General features: G+C 48.2%; 1 protein-coding gene across 1 annotated transcript in view; it reads right to left on the bottom strand.

Moving 5' to 3' along the window:
* TMEM132C (transmembrane protein 132C) overlaps positions 1–12,552 on the bottom strand; it is a 302,785-nt gene extending 290,233 nt beyond the window's left edge. The window contains exon 1 of the mRNA XM_031443280.2: positions 12,447–12,552. Coding sequence (XP_031299140.2) covers positions 12,447–12,531 — 85 coding nt within the window. The 5' untranslated portion in view covers positions 12,532–12,552. The remainder of the gene's footprint in view (positions 1–12,446) is intronic.
* Positions 12,553–24,104: the final 11,552 nt, after the last annotated feature.

Below are 24,104 nucleotides of genomic sequence, written 5' to 3'. Positions count from 1 at the left end.
CATTATTTACAACAGCCAACACATGGAAGTAACCTAAGTGTCCACTGACAGATGACTGGATAAAGAAGATGTGGCGTACGCACACACACACACACACATACACAATGGAATACTACTCAGCCATAAAAAGAACAAGATAATGCCATTTGCAGCAACACGGATGGCCCAGGAGAATGTCATTCTAAGTGAAGTAAGCCAGAAAGGGAAAGAAAAATACTATATGATGTCACTTATATGTGGAATCTAAAAAAAAAAAAAAAAAGGACTCAAATGAACTTTTTTACAAAACAGAGACAGACTCACAGACAGAAAACAAACCTGTGGTTACCAGGGGTGAAAGGGGTCGGCGGTTGAGGGATAAACTGGGAGTCAGGACTAGCAGACACACACCACTATGTATAAAATAGATAAACAACAGGGTCCTAGTGTGCAGCGCAGGGAACTGCATTCAATAGCTTGCAATGGCCTGGAATGAAAATGAACATGGAAAGGAATATATATGTGTATGTATAACTAAATCACTATGTTGTAACATAGAAATTAACACATTGTGAATCAACTATACTTCAATTTTTAAAAATTATAAAAAGAAACTGATAGTACTAAACCCTTAGCAACGTGCGTGCTTGGAGAGCAGGAGGTCAGAACATTCGAGAGAATGGAACCCCCCCAGACAGAGGACTCCCGGACCCTGAGGATGGGTAAGAAGCCGAGGGTTGCAGAATTCCTGCCTCTGTGAATGGGAGTGCAAACCCCAGGACTAACAGGCAACTCTCCCAGCCAAAGCCCCTGCTGGCAGACACCTCCTGTCACTGATGGGGGGAGAGGTGTCCGAGGGCCAGGCCACGGCCGGGGGGATGACTGCCCCATGGCAGGGGCCTTCGCACAATCCACGAAAACATTGAGCTTGAAGGCAGATGAGGAAAGTCTGCTCTGTGGGTCCATTCACTGGTTACAATTGAAAATGGAAACTCTTTGGTTTAGAATGGTGACCAGAGGCCGCGTGCTGACCCAAACGAGTTCTATAAATTAGAGCAAAGAGCACATCACCACTTAGGAGGCCGGAGAGAGGAAACAGAGCCGGAGGAGAGCAGGCACACCCAGGTGGAGACGTGCCCGCGGGTGTTTTTTTCTCATAAATGAAGACGGACTTCATTCAGAGCAGGGGCCCTTCTGGGTTGCCTTCCACAGCTGAGGCATTGGAATCCAATCGGCTTCGGGAACTCAGCCCTCACGGGCGAAGGCAGGTCTCTTCTGCGAGAGGGGCCAGCGAGGGAAGATGTGCTGACGCAGTGCGTGGTCCACGGTCAGCACTGGCAAGTGTCTGGTGGAGGGATGAATGAATGAAAGGCAGGGAGCCAGAGCAGACGGAAACCAGGAGAAGGCCACCCAGAACTGGAGGTGTGCTGGGAGGTGGGCGTCCTCGACCTCGCTGCTGATGCCACGAACAGCAGGAGGAGCAGGCTGGCTCCCCCACGGGGGCTGCCACAAGAGCTCCGAGTAGCCCTGTGAGAGGCAGCCGACCAACGGGCCTTTGGTTTCCTTTGCTTTGACCATTTGGTTGGTGGGATGGGGTCCTGCCTGCCGGGCATCCATTTCCCTGAGGCTGATACAGCCCAATCTGTCTTCAGAAGCCATGCCTTCTGCACTCTGTCCTTGTAGTTCGGATGGAGATGACCTCAGGCTCCCAGACGGATGTGTCCCAGACCTGACCAGTCAGAAACTCCATTCCCTCCCATCACAGTGACGGGCTCAGGGCTGAGCCAGGGACACCAGCGAGCACCACGAGATTCACTCCATCAACGTTTCCTACAATCATCTGGGAAGTCACTTTTTTTTTTTGGAGTGTGCTGTGTGGCTAGGATGTAAACTTGAGCTGCAGGTGACAGTGATGACCACTCAGAACTGAAGCCAATGCAGAGAACAGAGGAGACAAGAGATGCAAAGAAACAGCGTCTAGTGACATTGATTGATCTCTGGATCCAGCCATGCCTGAAGCCTACCTGTTATTTGCAGTTACCTGACCCGACTTTTTTTTTTTTTCAACAATCCCCCTATTTTATTTATTTATTTTTACTTTCATTCTTATTTTTGGCTTTGGTACCATTTGCTTAAGCTGGGTTTTTCAGCATTTGTAACTTAAAGGGGTTGCAGCTAAGTAACTGAATGACTTGGTGCGTATTCAAAGACCATTTCCAATGAGCACGCAGGGAAAAGCTGTCCTGGGGCCTCAAACACAACCTCATTGTTTCCAACGGAGACAAAGTCATGCTCCCAGGGCCATCTCCTATTTATGGTGTGAGGTTTTTTGTTTGTTTGTTTGTTTTTGTCTTAAATTATCACCAAGCTGCAACTCCATGATAAGAACAGACCTAGCTTTCTGTCCTGTGTGTGTGCTGGGGGTGGGGTGATGGTCTTTAAGTTCCTCTGTTTATTTGGAGAATAAGAGAATCCCTTATGGCCTCAAAGGAATGCTAATCCGCCGCCATGTGCCAAAGTAGGTAGTGTTATATCCACGTTTCTACAGCATCCGGGTCCACAGAGACGGCGAGGAAACGCGGCAGAAAGCGCACGTGGTAATTAAGGGGCCAGAGGGACCAGCTGAGCAAGAAAGACGGGAAGAGTCAACTGCAGAGTCGGGTGGAAAAGTGAACCGCGGAGGCGGGGGAGGGCGGGCGCTGCCCTGGATGGTTCTGATGGCTCTGTGAACCCAGAGGGAGGAGCGCTGTTTAAGACAGTATCGAGAGCATCAGGGAACTAAGCCAAATGGAATTAGGTCTAAGCTGTATTTAAGCGTGAAGTACATCAAGGGACGTCTCAGCATATGAAGCGCTGGCTCTCTGTTTGGGCTGATAATAAACGGACACCTCGCACTTGGGCAGCTTTCCCTGGTCCCTGACAATGTCAAGTCCACGCCTCTTCTCATTCTTTTTACTTCTTACATTATTCTCAGGGATGTTATAAAATAGCCACGTGCAGTTTCTATTGGATTTTGGGGATGATTCTTCTCGGATAAGTACGCGTACGATCATGGCGATGGTTTACTGGACGTTAGCTATGTGCCAAATCTGACGTGTGTGATGGACTGAGTGGGGGCTCCCAAGGATGAGTCCGCCCAGAGCCTCTGGATGAGGTCTTGTCTGGAGAAAACAGGGTCTGTTTAGATGTAACTGAGTTAAAGATCTCAGGATGAGGTCATCCTGCAGCAGGGTGGGCCCTAAATCAACGACCAGGGTCCTTATCAGACAGAAAGCCACGTGCAGATGGAGGCGGACACGAGGGAGGCAGCCGCAGGCAAGGACGCCAGAAGCCAGCAGAAGCTGAAGGAGGCACAGAAGGCTTCTCTCCCAGAGTCCTGGAGAGAGGAGGGCCCTGCCTGCATTTGAGTGTGGACTTCTGGCTCCAGAGTTGTGAGAGAAGACGCTCCTGTCATATTACACCCCCCAGCTTGTGGTCTTTGGTCACAGCAGCCTCTGGAAACTAACACACTGTGTTAAGTACCTCACGCCCGTTTTTCCATTGAGATACTCTCACAGTCCCACAAAGCAGGACTGCAAAGCCATCCTTTCCCCTAGTTTTCGCCACCCACATACTAGGTGTCCAGCCTCCCTCCCGCCTTCCTTTGGAACAGCTTTTTTATTTTTCTCTGGGAGGAATACACGTCTCCCTTTTTTAAATAGACTTCATTTTTTCAAAGCAGTTTCAGGTTTACAGCAGAATTGAGCGAAAATACAGAGTTCCCACACAGCCCTCCCCTCCCCTCAACATCCCTCATCAGTGCGGCATATTCGGTACAATCGATCAACCAACATGGACACATTATTATCAGCCAAAGTCTGTAGTTTACATGACGGCTCACTCTTGATGCTGTACATTCTATGGGTTTTGACAAATGCATAATGACGTGTAGCCACCACTACAGTATCCTACAGAGTAATTTCATCGCCCTAAAAATCCCTTGCGCTCCATCTGTTCATCCCTCCCTCCCTCCCTCCCTCTCCCCCACCCCCTGGAAACCATGATCTTTTCAATGTTTCTGTAGCTGCGCCTTTTCCAGAAGGTCATTTGGCTGGAATCGTACAGTTCGCAGCCTTTTCAGACTGGCTCCTTCCATTGAGCAATTTGTCCTTCAAGTCTCTTCCATGTCTTTCACGGCTTGATAGCTCTTTCTTTTTCTCACTGCACATATGTTTTTAAACTTACATATATGTACTGTTCATTGTTTCCAGGGACAGTTCAGAGCTTTCGCTTTTTAAACTTACATAGTCACCAAAGGAATAAAGCCAGCCACAAAATAAGAATTAACTCAAAGAGATTCATCACTTCTCTCTTGAATACTCATGGTGGAGCTGTCCATCAGACTGTCTTCATCTTTCCCAGACAGAGTCGGCCCTAAGGAACCTGTTCTCCTTCCTGGAAACACCTGAGAATCGCCCGAAGAGCTTTTAAAAAGTGGAAATGATCAACCCTGGCTCTCCACCCACCCCACTCCATCCCTCCCTAGAAAGATCCTGGTTCAGCCCACTGGGGAGTAGCTTTCCTTCAAGACTCCTGGATGAGTCTAAAGTTCAGTCAAGGTCTTGGGTTTCTCCTCTCTGGAATCTAAAATATGGGCGCAGATAAAACCAAATACAACGGTCAGGGCCCCTGTCTCCCAGCAGTGACACCCTGACAACAGTTGTAACTACAAGGGATCTTGAGCAGGAAATTTCAGACTTTCAGGAAACGAGTCCTTTTCCGTACCTTCAGGGCCAGAAGCTCCCAACCCCTGACTCCTTAGGTGGCCCTGATGCGTTTCTGCTGCTAGCACCAGAGGCTTCTGACCAATTCGCCCAGCGCCTAGCAGGACAGATGCTCAAGTTCATCCTTCTGCTTTGATGACACTGACCCTCCGTAATTAATCCATAGGTGAGAGCTCGCCAGATTGCTGCCAACAGGAAGGGTGCTGAGCAAGGGAGACGAAGTATTTTACAGAAGGAGATTAAGAGTGTATGTATGTCTATGCGTGGCTGGGACACTGGGCTGCACACAAGACAGTGACACATCGTAACTGACTGTGCTTCAATTAAATGAAAAACAAAAAAGAAAAGGAAGGGGATTACAAGGTACACACTTCCAGCTGTAAAATAAATCAGTCACAGCACAGGGAACGTAGCCAACACTATCGCACTGACTTTGTCTGGTGATAGATGGTTATTAGACTTCTCTGACCAATCCATAATGTCTGTCAATGTCCAATCACTATGCTGTACCCCAGGAACTAATATGCTATATGTCAACTACACTATAATAATAATAATAATAATAATAATAATAATAATAATAATAATAATAATAATAATAATAATAATAAAAATTTATGTAGAGAAGACATGGTCTTCTACATCAAGTCTGTGAGTTACCTAGGATCCCAGACATTTGCAAATGTGGACTTAACACTCTTAATATACCACTGAGAGCATCGTTAAACAGAAAAAAAAAGAAGAAAAAAGAAAGAAATGTACGCACTGCAGAAGACAAGGACTCACCCACTCCGGGAGATACCTATAACCACTGTCTCGGAAACTTTGCTAATTTAGACTCTGGCTGGGTTGTATTTTACCTTTGTCCTCTCCTTAAAGGCAGTAACTTGTAAATCTCTAAGGTGCAGAAACACTTTTGTTCAGCTCAGCATATGGGCAGGAAAGAATAAAGTCCTATTTCAAGGCTATCAGAAGTCCCCACTCAGAAACAAAGGTAAGTCAGTTAAACATAATTGGTATCCTTCTTCAAAGTATATACAAATAATCTCTAAGTAAAAATTTTCTTAGCTAGACCCAGGGTGTAAGATGTACATGCTTGAAAAGGAAAAAAAATATTGGTGCTATATTGTCTTAAATTTCTTATACAGCATATAAAGCAGTATGACATAACTTGAATGTAGCCTTTGATTAATTAAAGATATATTTTGTAAACCTTAGGGCAATGACTCAAATTTAAAGAGGTATAAATTATGAGCCAATATGGAGATAAAATGGAATCATAAAAAATACATCCAGTAGGAAAACAGGCAGAAAAAAGAGGGGAAAAGAGTAAACAACTGATGGAGCATAAAGCAAAAAGCTGGATGATAGATTTCAATATAAATATATGAGTGATCACATTAAATATAAATGGTCTAAACATGATGATTACAAGACAGAGATTATCAGATTGGATAAACAGGCAAACTTCAAATAAATGCCCTCTATAAATAATCAACATAAAATATAAGACACAGATTAGTTTTCCAAAAAAAAAAAAAGACAGAAAAGATATTACAATGCAAATATTAATCAAAAGTAGGCTGAGGTGGCTATATTAATATCAAATGAAACAGACTTCAGAGTAACGACTATTCCCAAAAATAAAGAGGAATATTGTGTAATGACAAAGGAGTCAGTTCACTAAGAAGTCATGACAGTCCCAAGCATGCATGCACCTAAAATGGTGCTTCCAAATACATAAGTGAAAAGCTGACAGCACTGAAATGAAAAGTAAATAAACTAACAACATAGTCAGAGATTTCAACACTTGTCTCGATAACTGACAGAACAAAAAGATTAAAAATAAGCAGGAATATAAGATACCTGAACATCACTATAGACATTTGGATAATCCTTGTGAATCTTGGGTTAGGCAGAGATTTCTTAGATGTGACACCAAAAGCACAATTACTAAGAGAAAAAAAAAATAAACACACCAAACTTTATTTAAAAAAAAAGCCAACAACTTTGCTCTTCCAAAGACATACTAGGAAAGAATATCTGTAAACACACATCTGAAAAAGGACTTGTATCCATCATACATAAAGTACCCTCAAAGATCAATAATATGAAGATAACAACCAATAAAAAAATGGACAAAAGATTTGAAAAAGACATTTCACCAAAGAAAATATAACGACAGCAAATAAGCACAAGAAAGAATGCTCAACATCATTACTTATAGAATGAAAGTTAAAACTTCAAACATATACTGCAACACACCTGTTAGTACTGCTAAACAAAATCAAACAAAACAAAACAAAACAGAGAACATTAAGTTACAAAGAAGCTGATCATTGCTTTTTGTTTTGTTTTGTAAAGGAGGGACTGGGGATTGAACCCACATCCTCCCGCATGCTAAGCACTTGCTTTACCACTGAGCTGTACCCTCCCCCTAAGTCACAAAGATGATACAAAACAACTTGCTGATGGGAATGCAAAACGTTTCCATGTTTGGAAAAAGTTCACAGCTTCTGATAAAGTTATATATACTTATTATCATACTACCCAGCAATCCCAGTCCTAGGATTACCCAAGAGAAATGAAAACACATTCACATGAAAACCTGTTTGGGAATATTTACAGTGATATTTTTCATAAACACCTAACAACGGAAGTAATCCAAATGTCCATCAATCAGGAAATGAATAAATGGTGGTCTATCCATCCAGTGGACTAGTATACAGCATTAAAAAGGAACAGACTATTTGTGGCCCTTTTGATGATAAACCTCCAACAGGTGTGAGGTGATTCCCATTGCAGTTTTGATTTAGCAAGTAAGGGAACCCTGGTGCACTGTTGCTGGGAATGTAAATTGGTGCAGCCACTGTGGAAAAACAGCATGAAGATTCCTCAAAAAACTACCAAAAATAGAACTACCATATGACACCGCAATTCCACTCAAGGGCATATATTCAGAGAAAGTGAAAATGCTAATTCAAAAAGATACATGCACCCAATGTTCACAGCAGCACTATTTACAATACCGAATATATCAAAGCAACCTAAGTGTCCATCAACAGACGAATGGATAAAGAAGATGTGGTGCATGTATACACAATGGACTACTACTCAACCATGAAAAAGAATGCAATTTTGACATTTGGAACAACATGGATGGACTTGGAGGTTATTATGCTTAGGGAAATACGTCAAACAGAGAAACAATAATACTGTATGATAATATTTATATGTAGAATCTAAAAAATAAAACAAACTAATGAATAAAACAAAACAGAAGCAGACTCTCAGATACAGAGAACAAACTAGTGGTGACCAGTGGGGAGGGGGAGGGGCAAAACAGGGGGAGGGCAGTAAGAGGTACAAACTACTATGCATGAAATAAATAAGCTTCAAGGACATATTGTCCAGCTCAGGGAATATAGCCAATACTTTATAATAACTATAAATAGATAATAACCTGGAAAATTTTGAATCACTATGTTGTACACTTGAAACTTCCATAACATTGTAAATCAGCTGTATCTCAATTTTAAAAAGAATAAAACGGAACAGACGACTAACAGGTGAATATTACATGTATCATGCCACGTGAACAAGATTCAGAGCTGCATACTACATGATCCCATTTTTATGGAATTATGAAAAAGGCAAAACTCTTAAGGACAGAGAACAAATCAGTGGTTGCCAGGGGCTGCGCCTGGGGCACCAGGAATTTTGGGGAGTGACAGAAATGTTCTGTACCTTAATTGTGTTGGTATTTACACGGCCATGTGCATTTACCAAAATTTGTAACTCTGGCCTCAAAACGGTGGATTTTGCCATATGCAAATTTATTAATAAACCTGACTTTTCCACAAAGTAGGTTGCTGTAAGAATATTCTATCAATCAGACTTTCCATTTATTCCATTAATTCAGTAGTACTCCCTTTCACTCCAATTAATACACCAAAGATTCATTTTTATTAACCTTGCTTCTCATGACTACGGATGTATGAAATATCTAATACATTCAAAGGCTTCGTTTTAACCCCTGCTCAGGAAAGCGCTAACTACTCGTATAATTGAAGGTTCTGAGTTCTCCTCTGTCTAACTCTAGCCACCCTTGTGATTAACAATGAGATGAAGGAAGAAGGTTGGGAGGGGCAAACTCAAATGGCCAAGGGGACGGGGCAGGCAGGTAGGAGAGGGAAGAGCAGCCCTGAATAACCACCCCTTCCAGGGCCAGGGGACCCCCACGCATAGCTCTGGCGAGACATTGCTCCTGGGGACTGCACACCCACGGTTGGCAGAGCACCCGCAGTCTTCGGGGAAATTGGGAGTCCCGACTTTGCTATGTGGATTCTCCCAATTTGGGGGAGCCCATTCAGTTTTGATAGGTTTTTTTTTTTTAACATCATGCACAGAACAGTGCTTGTCTGCGGGTCCTGAAGTTTGCAAGCGCTCGTCGAAGGGCAGTGGGTGTAGAGCAGAGAACCGGGGCCAGCCCGGGAGCCTGGTGTTTTCACAGCACGGCTTCCGAGAAGCTGAAATCACTTCTGAGAGGCTCCAATGCAGGGGGGAGTTTCAACTTGGGCAGAAGGAACGTGTGCTAAGGGTGCCCAGCGCGGGTGGACTTCGAGTGTACGTCGGACAAGGCGTGACCAGCACCGCCCGGCGTCAGTGCACTGGGGGAGCCAAGAAGGACCTCTCCCCGCCGTGCCCACAACCTCCTCCTATTCGTGAAATCTGCCCAGCCCCAAATCCCAAATCGGCAGTTCAAAATCCCCAAACTCTGACAATCCAAAGGTTGGATGGTTTTTAATTCACTTGGTGACCAAGGCTGCTCTCAACCTCGGGGACTTTATCCTCCTTTCTGTGACTCTTTCACACAGAATGCCGCATGGCAGCAATTTCAGGTGCAACCCCACGCCCGGCCCGCACGTTAGGCAATATTCGTGTATGACCCAGTGCCGCTGTCTGTCTACCTACCTACCTGCTTTCCGAATCGGAAACACATCTGGCCCCAGATTTCAGAAAAGAGACTCCGGGCCTGTGTGACTTTCCCAGGGGTCACCATGTGACTGACAACCATCACAACACCTCACCGTCTCAGCCCACCACCGCCCTTTCCTCTGCTCTACACCCGGCCAGTTCCTCAAACTGTAACTCAAGGACACTTCACGACACCGACCTCAGCCCATATCTTACATCTTAGGAAGATTCCCTTCTTCCCATGTCCTGGCCTATTTATGGAACCGCCCAAGAGCAATGATTCTGTTCCAAACCCTGAGGAATTACAGAGCCTTATATCCACAGTTGAAAATAAACTTACAATCGGTATTAAAAATTGACCAGTGGTTTCAAGGATTCCAGAAATCAGCACTTAAATCCTTGGGCAGGAAGAGTCAGTGATGGTTTTTTTTGGTTTTTTTTTTTTAAGACAGCACGAATGTAAACAAAGGTCAGAAGACTTTCCTCTCTATAGGAAATCTTAGGGAGCAAACATTTTCTTTGCAGAAGACTCAAAGGGAGGAGTGAACTGCCACTTTCCGTAATGAGAAAGTGAAAAACATTTTGCAAAGGATGAGCTGCAGATCCAGAAGCCCCCAAACCACGTGGTGAAAACTGTCAAGCAAAAGCAGGGAGAGAAAACCACGCGGAGGTAGCAGGAAGCCAGGGGGAGGGGCGGCCTGGGGGGAGGGGTGGGACACCTCCCTTTTACCTCCAACACCCCCAACCCCTTTCTGTCTAAGTACCATCTTCAAAACAAAATTCCCAAGTTCACTTTCCAACAAATCGCTGCCCCTGGACATTTCTAATGGCCACTTCTCCAAATCAAAAGGAACATCCTCTCTGTGGAGGAAGAAAAGGAATATAAGCTTTGATTAAGAAAAGTCCACAACTTACTTTAAAAAGCACATTCAGCAGAGTTCTAACCGGATTAAAACCTCTCACAGAGGGAGAAAACCTGATGGGGTTCTGTCACCCTTCGCTCAATTTAAAGTGACACCACCCCCCTCTACAGAAGGCTTTATATCCATTCAAACATCACTGGAAGTGTTTCCAGAAGGATTTTGGGGGGTTTTTTTGAACGACCATTTTACATTTGGGGAAACTGTCCTAGAAATGATGGAACCCAGAGCTAACAGCAGAATTAAGGCACCAGATTCTAGATATGTTTGCCCTTTGGAATAAAACAGAAAAGTGTGCCCCATCCCTTCACATCGGCGCACGTGCCCAAGCGCAGGCGTGCGCGCGTGCGCGTGCCACACACACACACACACACACACACACACACACACACACACACTCCTGTTTACCTGGAGCTCCTGGGAGAAAGGGACATTATTTAAAACAGCAATTTTGTCTGGTTGGTGTGTCTGGAAACCTGTAGCCTTAAGGAAAGTAGATTTTTCTGGAATTTCAGCCAGTGCGCAATGACTTTTGAAAAGCAAACGCTACTTTTTAACATCAGTTGGCAACTTGTCTCTCCGAATGCATTTCCAGCCCAGCCTGGAGAGCTCCAGGCGGGAGAGAGCCGTGACTCTCGTCAGGCTGGACTCGGTTTGCCGCTCAGGGCCCGGGGCTGGGGCCGGAGCCGCGGCGCGGCGCGAAGGGCAGGGACACTCGTGCGCGTCTCGCTTTAACCGGATGGTCCTGAGCCCCCTGACCCCGCGCGGGCAGCGGAAAAGCGGCGCCCCCGTCTGCCACGCGCCGACTCGGTCCCGGTTCTCGGGCGGGCCGCGGGGCGCGCAGCCGCCTTCTCCCGCCTCCCTGCCTGCCCGCGGCCCCGGGCGCCCGTGCCCGGCTGGAAAGGCGCGGGGCGCCGGCGGCTCCCGGGCTTCCAGGCCCTTCTCGCCGGCCCTCCCGCCGCCGGCCCGGGCCCCACACGCCTGTAACCGCAGCCGGCCTAAGAATATCAGCCTTCCGCGAGCTCTCTGGGCACTCAGCTTTCTCTGCCTGAATTCTCTTAAGCCCAAGGCACCGTGGTCATTCCCACTGTAAAGATGAGGAGACTGAGGCGAAAGCCACCCCCTGACCCAGGCCCAGCTGCTGGGAGGCCCAGGTCAGGTTCCGAGATGCACCGCCGGCTCTCCCACCCGCGCGGCATCTCTGCGCACTTGCAGACCACACTGCACACATATGGTCCCCAGAAGGGGTCTCGGGTTTCTCCCAGGCTGGGATCCCCAGGAACTGCGCGGTGACAGCGCATTCCTCCGTGGGCCAACACTGGTCCTCGGGACCCCGCGGAGGGGGCGAGGGGGCGCAGAGGGCCTGGTCTGCCCTCGTGGGTCACCAGTCCCAGTCCCAGTGAGCTGAGGAGGGGCATGCCACGCTGTGGAGGAAGGAGACGCAAAGAACGCGGCTCCCCGCTCCTGGACCCCCAGCTCCACGCTGTGATTGCGCTGGGGTTGGATTGAGTCCTCACAGGACTCGGGGACGCTGAACAAACAGAGTGTCCCTCAACCACGCCCCCTCCTCACCCCCGGGAAGCACCTCAAACCCGGAGATACCGGAGCTGCCCAATTCGCCCCTATCTCACTTACGCGGCGCCCAACTGGGTTCGCTCATCTCAGGAAGGGGCCGCTCCATGCCCAGCGACCGGCGCCCTCACCCAGGTCCCCACGACACCCCCACCTTTCGGCTCCCCACGCCCGGGGTCCTGGGGATCGCGGGGAACTTCCCGAGAGCCCGCGCGACCGACGCCCCCCGCCTTACCTCTGCCCAGCAACGCTCCAAGCACCAGGCTCAGCGCCCCGCACAGCGGCGCCACCCGCCCGGGGGCCGCGCCCTCGGAGCGCATCCTGCGTCCAGGCAGCTCAGGCCGCCCGCCGCCCGCCCGGGACGCAGCGCCCGCTCGCGGCCCCCGCCGGCTGTCCCATGTCCCGGGGCCACCCCCGGCAGCGAGTCGGCCGGCCGGGCTGCGGAGCCGGTGGTCGCGCCCCGCCCCTGCCGGGAGCACGCCGCGGCAGCTCCGGATCCCGCGGCGGCTCGCGCTCTGGCCGGGACAACTTTTCCCCAGCCGCCGCGGTAGCCGCGGCCCGCCCCGCCTCCCGGGCCGCCCACCGGGACCGCCCACCCAGGGCCCGCCCCTGGCCCCGCCCCTGGCCGGAGGCGGGAGGCGGGTGGGGGAGCAGGCGCGCTGGGAAGGCGATCGCGCGCGCGCGGGGAGCGGGCGGGTGCGCACGCGGGGTCGCTCTTCCTCCCTGCGGCCTCCCGCCTTCGCGCCCTTCCGCCCGCGTCCGGGAGAGTCCCGCGCAGGTACCGCCGCTCCAGAAGGAGCTGGACCCTCGGCAACCTCCGGGAGTCGAGGCGGGCCGGGGGTGAGGGGTCTTCACTCCTCGCACCTCAACTTCAGCTTGTCCCACGATTTTTCACTTTGAAAGCTGGGGACATCTGAAATTTAAAGTTCCATGCAGCTGATGCCGAAAGATCTCCCGGAAAGATGCTTCTGTGGGAAAAACCAACGTGCAGAACAGACTCAAGAGGGACGCAGTTGCTACAGAGGCATGTGCGTGTGTGTGTGTGTGAAGCAGGCCAACCACGGTGTCTCAGGAAGGGGACTGGAAAGCCAGGGTGACAGAAAGGTTCTTTTTCCACCACATATCCTTCTGTACTGTTGGAATATCGCAAACACCCCCCACCCCACGTGTGTATTTTTATTAACCGTTAGGGGCCGGGGGAATGCCCCACCTCCTCAGTCAGACTTGCGCCTGCAACAGCTATTTCTCTGCAGATTCAGACAAGGACTCGCTACCCCACTTTGTCCCCGATATCCCTTCTCCCATGTTCCGAGCGCCGCCCTCCCTCCTCGCTTGGATCCCAGCTGTTTGCCTGCACGGTTGCTGATGCGGGACCCCAACTGCCCCTCGTGTCCGTGAGTGAAAGACAGTGCATTCTGGGCCCAGACGCCTTGCCCTGGGGCCCCAGCCCTCCCCCAGCGGTGCGCTTCCCCAAACCCCTCAGCCTCGCCTGGGGGGTCCCTAGGGGTCCTGGGTTCCTCAGGGGTAGGGCTCAGAGGCCCAGCTCTCACCCAGGCCGACTCAGTCCAACCCAGGAAAAGAAACCCACTGGGTCACGTGTCACCATTACTCCTGGTCACCAGAGCCAGGAATGAATTTCAAAAGAAAAGAAAAAATCCCAGATTGGATGAGAAAAAACAGAAGTGAAGGGTTGTGAGCCCCGCAAATCCTTTTCTCCCATCCCAGTGCAGTTACAGGGGATCGTGAGCCGAGCATAAGGAGAACCTGGGGGCGGGCAAAGGCTCCCAGGGCACCCCCCACCCCCGGACCCCCGCCTCCCAGCTGGGTGCCCCTGGGCTTCCCGACAGCCTGCAGAAGGAAGGGGGCTCTCTGGTCTTCTTAGCCCACTGTGCTTGCCTGATTTCGGGGGATGGCAGCTGTGAAAACTAGCCAGGCCAGAAAGACAACCGTAAAACCTTGGTTCCGACAGTCCTGGGTAGCAGAGACTTCATTTTTTAAATGAACTAGGCTGATAATTGCCCAATTCTTCAGTTCATCCAGCTAGCTCACACACAACCTTGGGAGGCAGTCATAAAGCAGACTCAGGCTCCTAAAATGGAAGGCACATTTCCTTCTCATTTTTATTTGTTGGCCTGAAAGTCTCTGGAGAATAAATATTTTTCATTTAAATATTTCCAGCCTCAGTGAGAAACACAGCATACCCCATCATTCCTGAGAGCTTGGGTCCACTGCATTCTCTCTCCTTCCTGTCTGATTATGGGAACAAAAGAAAAGGCCTCAAATTATGCCCACTGCTCCCCTGCTCTTCTCCTTTGTAGGTTCACAATTTGCTTCCCTGTCCCCTTCCCAGACCCTCCACCCACACATCATTTCTTTCCTTTTAACAGAGTATCACCCTCTTTAATGCAAAGCCAAATGCAGGTTGTGGTCCGGGACACCATGCTTCAAATAATCAGAAACAGGGACACTGAACAAACCACAGGGAAATATGCAAAAATTTGAAAGGAGAAGAGGAGCCTCCATCAGATAAATGTTCTTCACAGTTCCCCGGGGACACCTGCCTTCCTCGGGTGATCCGAGTCTCGGATGTGCCTTGAAACCACGGAGTCTCCGAGGATCACCTACGAGAGACTCCTTCCTGCCTCTTCCAGGATGCACAAAAGGATACCCAGGTAATGGGTGCCTCTCTTCTGCAAATCTCATTTAATCTACCACGTGGCCTTCTAAAAACCAAACACTCACACACAAAACCAAACAAAAAAATAAAAGGGATAATGTGGTTGATTTCTTTTTTAGTTAATTCCCTCCCCGCCCCGCAAACAGGAGTGTGAAGGTAGACATCCCTGAGCTAACAGTTTCCTGTATTTATTTTTTTTAAGGCATGTATTTTTTAACCCCCAAATCATTAATTCCTTCACTTATATTACTTCCAGATGCTTTTCTGAACTTCATAACCAACATCAGAGACCACTAATCTCCTCAAAGGCTATTGCAAAACTCCCTGCGGGCTGTGGGCACATGGAGACAATTAACATGATTTATAGGAGAGAGGAGATATTGGAAAGAGGAAACCCACTGCTTCCACATCTGCCCGGGGTTTGTAAGTCAAAAAGGCAAGTTCAGATTATTCTGTTGTTGTTGTTGTTCTTCGTGCTTCAATTCCAGATTCTTAATATTGCCTAAAATGAGGGGTGGAACTTGTGAATTTAGCTCAGGAACTTCTTAAAAGGCCTGCCTCTAGGCAGGGGCCCATTGGTGTGCATTACTAAGAACGTGGAAAAGAACGGCTATATGTTGGCCTCATAAGGCAGCTGTGGTTGTCCTGCAGATCTAATGGCAAGTCCTGACTACGGTGCATGCTATTAGAGGCGAAAAACAGGAAGGAAGGAGGGAAGGAGGGAAGGCAGGCAGGCAGGCAGGCAGGCAGGCATGTGTTCAGCACTCTGTGCTGGCATTTTTGTTAATGTACATAGACACCATCTCATTTAATGCTCACACTAATAGTGATGGGAGCACCATTACTCTCCTTTGACATCTCGCTCGTTCAACAAATATTTGTCTACTGCCTGTCACTCGTCAGGCCCAGATATGGGGTTCTAGCAGTGAACAAAGCAGACAAAGGTCCAAAACTCGTGGCTCTTACAATCTAGGCGACAGACGCTAAAGAAATATACAAAAAAATCCATCCCACAAGACAGTGATGTGTGCGATGAATAAAAGTAAAACAGAATAAGGGGAAGTCTGATTTAGGGGTGCAGCTTTAGCGAGGGTAGATGGAGTGGGTAAACCCGCAGGTTTCTGGGAGAAGCGCTTTCCAGGCATAGGAGGAGAAAACCAAAAGCGCCAAGGCCAGGAGGGAGGGGAAGGAAAGACGTTTTTCTTTCAGAAAAACCGCTCTGGCCTCTGGCAGAGCACGGCCTGTAGGGGGCAGCAGAGGAAGCCTGGAGGCCAGTTAAGAGCTGACAGTGGGCGGGCCGCCTGCTCTATCCAGGTCGGACTGGGGAGGCAGGCTGGGGTGGCGAAGTGGAGGCAGGGACCCACTGTGCTGCCTGCTCAAGGGGGAGGCAAAGCCTTGCCGATGGATGGTGTGGGCTGTGGGCAAGTAGGAAGAGTCCAGGGTTTAGGCCCAGGTACCCTTTAGGGAGGTAGGAAAGACTGGGGGGTGTGGGTGGGGAAGCAGCCTTGGGGGTTCATTGGGACAGGTGAGGAAACTGAGGTGCCTGGAGGAGGTTCACTCACTTGCCTGGACGTGGCTGGGGTGGCACTGAAAAATCAGCTCCCCGCCTGCCCCGGAAGGGGCGTCATCAGCTCGCAGCTGCCAACTAGGAGTTAAAATTGGACTTTCCGTTGATAAGAGCCGTAACCTTTGTATCCTCTCTCCTTTGAGAAAATTCTAGGATCTCAGCCTGGCTCAGGTGGGGCTGAGTAGGTGGGGTGGGGGGGAGCAGGATGCAAAGGCAACATGTCCTGCCTCCCTCCACACCCCCACCCCTCCTGCACGCGGATAGACATTCCAGCCTCGGACCGTGTGATAAGGATATAACTCTTAGGGAACTTGTGCTGGGCGCCATGACCACCTCAGTCTTGATCATGTGTGTGTTTATTTCTCTGAGTCTTCCCCCCATCCCGGGTCAGCTCGGGGGTGGGAGGCGGGGAAGGCTGACCTGCTCACCCCATGTTCCCAAACCCTGTGAGTATGTGCACAAAAAGAAGCACTTGTCTGAAGAATGACTCTGGTGAAGCCGTAGGTGACCAGCCCCATCACACAAACGCGGAAACCGAGATTCCCAGTCCACCTCCGGCTCCCTTAGCGGGTAACGGTAATGATGCTGACTGACAGCCACGCTAATGACAATCACATTTATTAGGTGCTTGTTAATTGCCAAATAACCCTGTTGACAACCCTACGGATCCATACTCTTATCCCATTTTACGGACCAGGACACTGATGTCAGAGAGGTTAAGTGGCTTGTTCAAGGTCACCCAGCCGGGAAGTGGGAGAAGTGGGGTTGAATCTGGAATCATTCATTCCACGGAGCTGTGTTCAAGAGTGTGCTCAGGTCTGCCCGTTCCCTACACTGGGTGTCCTGGTCACCTGCGTGAGGTGCCCCCGGCTTAGGCCAGCGCCTTGTATCAGGTTTCATTTGCCAGACCTTTCTATTTTCAGCAAGCTCTGAAAAACAGTTCCTCTCAGATTTCCGCTTAACCTCGCAGACAACTCCCGCTGCCTCGGGCTGCTCTGGCGCCTGTCCTGGAACTCGGCCTCCAGGGAGGTTGGTTGCCCCTGGAGAGAACGTAGGCCCAGCTTCCCCAGGTAGGATGCGGTGAACTTCAGCCTCTGAGAACAACTTCTAGGACCAATGCTCAAACGTCCCCGCACCTGATGCTAATCCTGTTTCCCTCCTGGTAGCTGCCGTGTTAAGTCACTGAACCCTCACAACAACCCTATGACGTTGCTTCTTTATAGACAAACCAAAAAACTGAAACACAGAGTTCAGGGAACGTATCCAGGGTCACAGAGCTAGTAACTGGCAGAACTGGGGTTCAGACTCAGTTACCCAGGCTTTAGGATCCCTGCTCGGAGTAAACAGTTCTCAGTCTTCACTGTGCATATGTGTCGCCTTGAGAACGTGTTAACGTGATGATTCTGATTCAGTCGCTCACTGCTTTGCATCCCTGAGAAGCCCCCAGATCATCTCAACGCTGTGCCTCAGTGGGCCATGTTCCGTGCAGCAGTTGCCTGCACCCTTCCCTCATTCTACTTCCTACCTATTTACCCAAAGTCCTATTATCCAAACTATGAATATTTGAAAAGTTCACCAAAGTTAAAACTCGTTCCTGCGTCTCAACACAAAGCAATCCTAGACACACTCCGTGCATCGCATCCTTCCAGGAGCAGCAGGATGTTGGAGAGTTTGCCATGCAGTCCATTAATAAAAATCATTTAGTACCCACCCGTCACTAAACCCGATATTCAGAGTGAGTAAGTGTGGCGTCTGCCTTGAGTCAGGGTGGTGTCTGCCCATGACCTGGGTGAGCAGAGTCCCCAGCCAAGCAGTAGCGAACACACACACAGACTGAATGAGTGATGCCTGCTTGGCATTTGGGGGTTGTTTGTTACTGAGCAGTAACATAACCCATCCTCACTGCAACACCAGGCATGGACATCCATTGCATGACACCCACTCAGCTGCTCCCCTGTTCCTTTTTGGATGATCGGGTCTTGTTGCAGGAATCACACTCTCCACGTCTCACCATTCTTTGATTATAAGCCATTGTTCAGCGATTGCTCTGGATGAGCATTGGGCTAAAGGGTCTGTCCTCAGAGACATATACAAACACCTTGAATAGACACCAGAAAACAGGCACAAAGGACATGTGGTAAGCGCCGGGGAAGGTGAGAGTGATTTCCTTGCCCACCTCACCCCACCGACTCTGCCCGTGCTTCTCTGCCCTGTGCGGGCTCTGCTCCTTCTCCCCTCAGACACTTTGCACCTGCTGCTCTCCCTCCCTGATGTCGCCTCCTTATAATTTCCTCTCCTTTTAAAACTATTTATTTTATTGAAGTTTAGTTGATTTACAATGTTTTGTTACTTTCTGGCGTACCATGTAGTGATTCATTTATACATATGTATGTATATGTTCTTTTTCAGATTCTTTTTCATTATAGGCTATTACAAGCTATTGAATATAGCTCCCCGTGCTCTACAGTAGGGCCTTGTCATTTATCTATTTTATATATAGTAGTGTGTATCTGCTAATCCAAAACTCCTAATTTATCGCTCCCTACCCGTTGCCCGTTTGGTAACCATAAACTTTTTTCTATCTTTGTGGGTAACCATAAATTTGTTTCTGTCTTTGTGAGTCTCTTTCCATTTTGTAAATAAGTTCATTTGTATCATTTTTTTTAGATTCCACATATGTGATACCATATGATATTTGTCTTTCTCTGTCTGACTTACTTTCACTTAGTATGATCATCTCTAGTCCACCCATGTTGTTGCAAATGGCATTATTTCATTCTTTTTCATGGCTGAGTAATATTTCAATATATATATATATATTTGAATATATATATATATATATATATATATATATAAATATTATATATATATATATCTCACATCTTTTTTGTCCACTCATCTGACAATGGACATTTTAAGTTGCTCCCATGTCTTGGCTATTGTAAATAGTGCTGCTATGAACATTGGAATGCATGTATATTTTTGGATTTGAGTTTTTCTTTGGATACATGCCCAGGAGTGGGATTGCTTCCATGTCCTGGCTATTTTTATCCTCTCCTTTCAAATGTCCCCACTCAGCAAAGTCTTTCTTCCCCCACAACCATTTCCCCAGAACCCAGGACAGAGCCAGAACACACCCTGCACTCCAGAAATACTGTTGAATAAATTCAGAATGATAACGTTTGAGGAGGTATGGTCACAGGGTTCAGAGATGCTGGGAGATTAACGGTGAAGATGGAAAAGAAAGCCAGGAGGACAGAGTCTTTGTGGGAGAAAGAACGAGACAGGAACATAGGACGGCCCAGAAATAGGAACAGCAGTTGTTACTCCCGGGTGAATCCCCGTAACCACCAGGCAGAAGATACAGATGAAAGCAGCTCCAAGGTCACTGACATGGAGCTGTGATGGATTCGGCTGCTGTATCGGCTTCATCCTCTTCACCTCTAAGGGTTCGGTTTTGTTTTTGGTTTTTTTCAATTTTATAGTCATTCCTCATTAGGACCTCAACTTTGCATTTTTCATAAGAAATAATTCAATCCAAACGCATCCACCACTGCGGGATGCAACACAGCTCTTAAGTTCCAATATTAATCTGCCTTTTAAAGCCCATCCTGGCCGACCGTGATCGGCGTCCTAAGCTCTGGCGCTGCTTAAGATTCACGGCAGAGCAAGCCAGTTTCTGGGAAGGAGGGACACTCCTCACCTATGACTATGACTCACCGTTTTTCAACCATCTTTCTCACATAACGAAAGGAGCTTTGTAGCCAGAGCCCCCTGCATTTTTCTTGACTCCCCTGAAAACTCTCTGATGGCCTGTAACAACAACAACAACAAACAACAACAACAACAACAACAACAACAACAACAACAACAACAACAACAAAAGATTGAGCTTCAAATGGAAAACTGCCCAAATCGTGTTGTTTTGACACAGGGAACAATGCAAGGCCAATTCCGTTAATTTACGTAAGAAACAGCTCTGCTCCCTCCGATGGTTACAGAGTCAACAGTGCCCCCTGGTGGCAGCTGCTGGCATAGTCTGATGGCCGAGGGGAAAAAAAAAGCAAGCAAAGCTGAGATTTCCGGGTCTCAGCAAAGTGGCAGACACGTCATAAGAGCGCCATTAGGTTCAGCAGCATCTCACACTCTTGAGTGTCTTTCTTCCCCAGAGGCAACCTTGGCCACGACTGGCTTCTCTGCCTCTGACTTGTGAGGTCAGGTCGAGATCCTCCCTGGGCGGGGAGGGGGGCCCATCTTTGATAGGATTTCTGCAGATGGCGTTTCCCACTTGAAGCCATTGCCTAAGTGGACAGGAGAGCGATTAAAGCCCCCGCCAGCGGGACTAGAAACACAGCTGGTGAGAAGAAAAATCATTTACACATAAATCCAGAAGCTCTTTGGCATTTGTATTTGACTGATGTACAGAGTGACATTTTTAGCCAAGAGCTGGAAAATATAAAGAATATTCCACTATCTTTTGCCTTTTGTTGTTTCTGTTGAAAAGTCTTCTCTCAGTAATTCTTTTAAGATTTTTCTCTTTGTCCTTGGCATTGTGTTTGACTGATGGAACGCCAATGCCACTGTTAGCTGAGGTCCGTTGAGAGAAGCAGAACCACTGTGAAGAGGGAACTTGCTTGAGGAATGAGACCTTATATAATCGTAGAGACATTAAAAAGTCCAGAAGGGGAGTTGGAGGATAAGCAAAAATCGCCAGCCCGCTTCCCTGAAGCACTGACCCGTGATTCAAGACAAGGCTCGGCTTTCAGTATCTTCAGGGGAACATACTGGAATTTGCAGGAAAATCTGGGAAGGCAGAAGTGCCCAGCTTCCAGGGTCCACTGTTCAAAGTGTATACGAAGCGTTTCAGCACCCGCTGTGGCCAACTAAATGCCCACTGGATGGATCTCCACACAGGTGACCCTGGGAAATTCTGCCTCCGATGCAAAACAAAAACACACACGTGAACACGACAGATTTCCTGACGGTTCTGGGGCATGAAAGGAGGCAGGCAGATTCCGGAAGGGGGTTGACGTCTGGGAAAAGGAAAAGGCATGGAGAAAGTTCCCCGGGTTTGTGGCTTTTCCACCAAGAAGTCACGGTCACTGCTGCCTAGGACAACTGTTACTCCTACTGAAGCTCACCCTTTCTGGTCTGAAGAACCAGAGGACAGAGTTTGGAACAATCACAGCCACCGGACAGGAAAGGGGAGGAGTCAAATCGTGGTCAGAGCCAGAAAGGAAGCTCCTCAAATTCTGTGCATCAGCTTCGCCTATGTCTTTGGAGGACCCGTGAACCTCATGCAGACTAAAGGTGCTGAGCTGATTTGAGCCACAGGCCAGGAGACATTTTTTGGGCATCCATCTAAGTTGATCGCCAGCCGAAACAAAAACGCTAACACTTTTTTGAGGAATATAGCAGAATCCAGAATCCCCACAGCATAACATTTACAACGTGCAGAAAACAATCCAAAATTATTTGCCATTCAAAAGCCAGGCATATGCGAAAGCAGAGCCTAAAACCCCTCCTTTGGCCACCCCAGTGGTTTCTCTCATTCCTGCATTTGATAACTATGCTTAAAGAATCAGCGATGGTTCTGCTTCCTGGGCTGAAAGCAGCAGTAAGGTCATGGTGACCAGACAAGGGGAAACCAGTGCTTTGTGTTCCTGCAGTTAAGAGCAAGTGATCATCGGCTCAAGAGGAAAACCTAAGAGGTGGATACATTCAGACAGAGGGATGATATATGTTTTTTCAAATTGCCCACAGACGCAAATGAACTTTAAATTAAAATCCTGCCTTTTCCACGTCTTAGCTGTGTAATGAATCTTCCTTTTCCCTCTTCTCTGTCCTCCCCTCCTTCTCACCTCTGCCAAAGGCGAGTACCAGGCAGTTGGTTAGGAGATGAAGCTTTCACGGTCAGCAAGATAAGGATAACCCCAGCTTTCGTGGACCCCTTAGGTCAGGGACTTCGCCTCTCAGCCTTATTTTAAAAGATTACTAAAATTTGGGGTAATTATACTTACCGTTCAGGTTGTTCTTGTTAGAACTCGTTCAGATAACCTAAAACTGAAGGGAAAATTGATTTGCTCCCACAAATGAGAAGTTCAGGGATGCAGGTGGCTTTAGGTATGGCTGAATCCAGAGTCAGTGAAAGGATCATGTGTCTGATGTATCTCTTTTTTCTTCCTCCGCCGACTTTTGTTTCTTTTTTGCCTCTTAGCTTCACTTCTACAATTTACTTAGTCTCCCAGAGCCTCAGTTTGCCCATCTGTAACATAGAATATTAATAATGTTGTCTTCATAGGAAGGTTCTAAGGATTATATGAGGCTTATATGTGTGACTCATGAAATACAGTGACCAGCGCATAGTAAGTGGTGAAAAAAATCTTACTTCTTCTTATTATTATTTTTATCCCAATAAAGGTGGGACATATGCCCATTGCATCAACAATAAACATTCGCTGGGCCCTTTTTAGGTGATACAGGGACCTTAGAAGCTGCTGGTGGCACGAGGGGAAAGTGTAGAATATTCATTTAAATCTGAGCCTGAGAACTTCGCTACTGTGAACAGCTGAATGGCTGCGAGAAGGTGGGGGTGACTAACACCCACTGATCCTGTTGTACCCGGAGAGGGAAATTGAAAAGATACTCCAGGAGGTCTGTGTGGGCACAGAAACTGGTCTGCAAAGAAGGTCAGCACTAAAATTAAGAGCGAGAAATATGTCTGCCCCAGGGCTTCCAGAGAGGCTGACAATGGAGCCAGAAGACAGCACAGTGATTCCTGAGATTCCCCCGCCCCGTCAGCACGGTGGCTTCTGTGCCCTTGAACCACGGAGCCTGGGATAAGGGGACCACAGGGTGGGGGCACCCCTGCCCCTCTGAAGGGGATGCCTGACTCTGGAGTCACTTCCCGTCTTGGGGTGCATCTTCCATGGCAAACAGAACCCACCGCTTCTGAAGGTCAGAACCTCCCTCCTGCCCTCAGCAACCCTGGCCCCTCCCTGCAGCCCCTGCCCATGCTCTCCTCCTCCGAATCCCAATAAACAAAAATAACCAGAGCTAATATGTGTTAACATTTACAATAGGCCAGGTTCTGTTTTAAGCTCTGACCAGGGGTGAATTTGCTGAATCTTTCTGAGTCTCCCAACTTCTCATGCAGGGATCCCCACAGAGTCCTCCCAAACCAGAACAAAGTTAATTCTTGACTGAACAGGAGGCGATATATATATATTAGTCGACCCATTTCGCAGATGAGTAAACTGGGGCCCAGAGAGCTAGTAACTCCAGATCATTGAAGTTCTGGCTTGGCACTCCTTCCACTGAACCTGAGTTCTCCATAGTCTTTCAGATTCCACGGAACAACGGTGTGTGGTGCCAGTTGGGAATTTTGTTTGCTTTCAGGACAGTAACTCAACCTAAACTACTTGATTCCAAAAAGGGACTTTATGGGTTCTTGCCACTATTATTCAAGAAGTTGGGTGGCCCTAAGCCTGCCTGGATCCTGGGGCTCAACCAGAGATCCCGAGGCTCTTTTCACGTCCTTTCACCTTTCTTGTCTTCTCAGTTGGCTCTTCTCTCAGGTGGGATGGCCCGACGTGGCCCTCCATGGGGATTCCAGAGGAGCACCTTACCAGCTCGCCAGCCTCAGTAAA

This window comes from Camelus dromedarius, chromosome 31, assembly GCF_036321535.1.
Source record: "Camelus dromedarius isolate mCamDro1 chromosome 31, mCamDro1.pat, whole genome shotgun sequence".
Lineage (NCBI taxonomy): Eukaryota > Metazoa > Chordata > Mammalia > Artiodactyla > Camelidae > Camelus > Camelus dromedarius.
The sequence above is the reverse complement of the archived record's forward strand: the minus strand, read 5'-3'. Positions and strand labels throughout refer to the sequence as shown.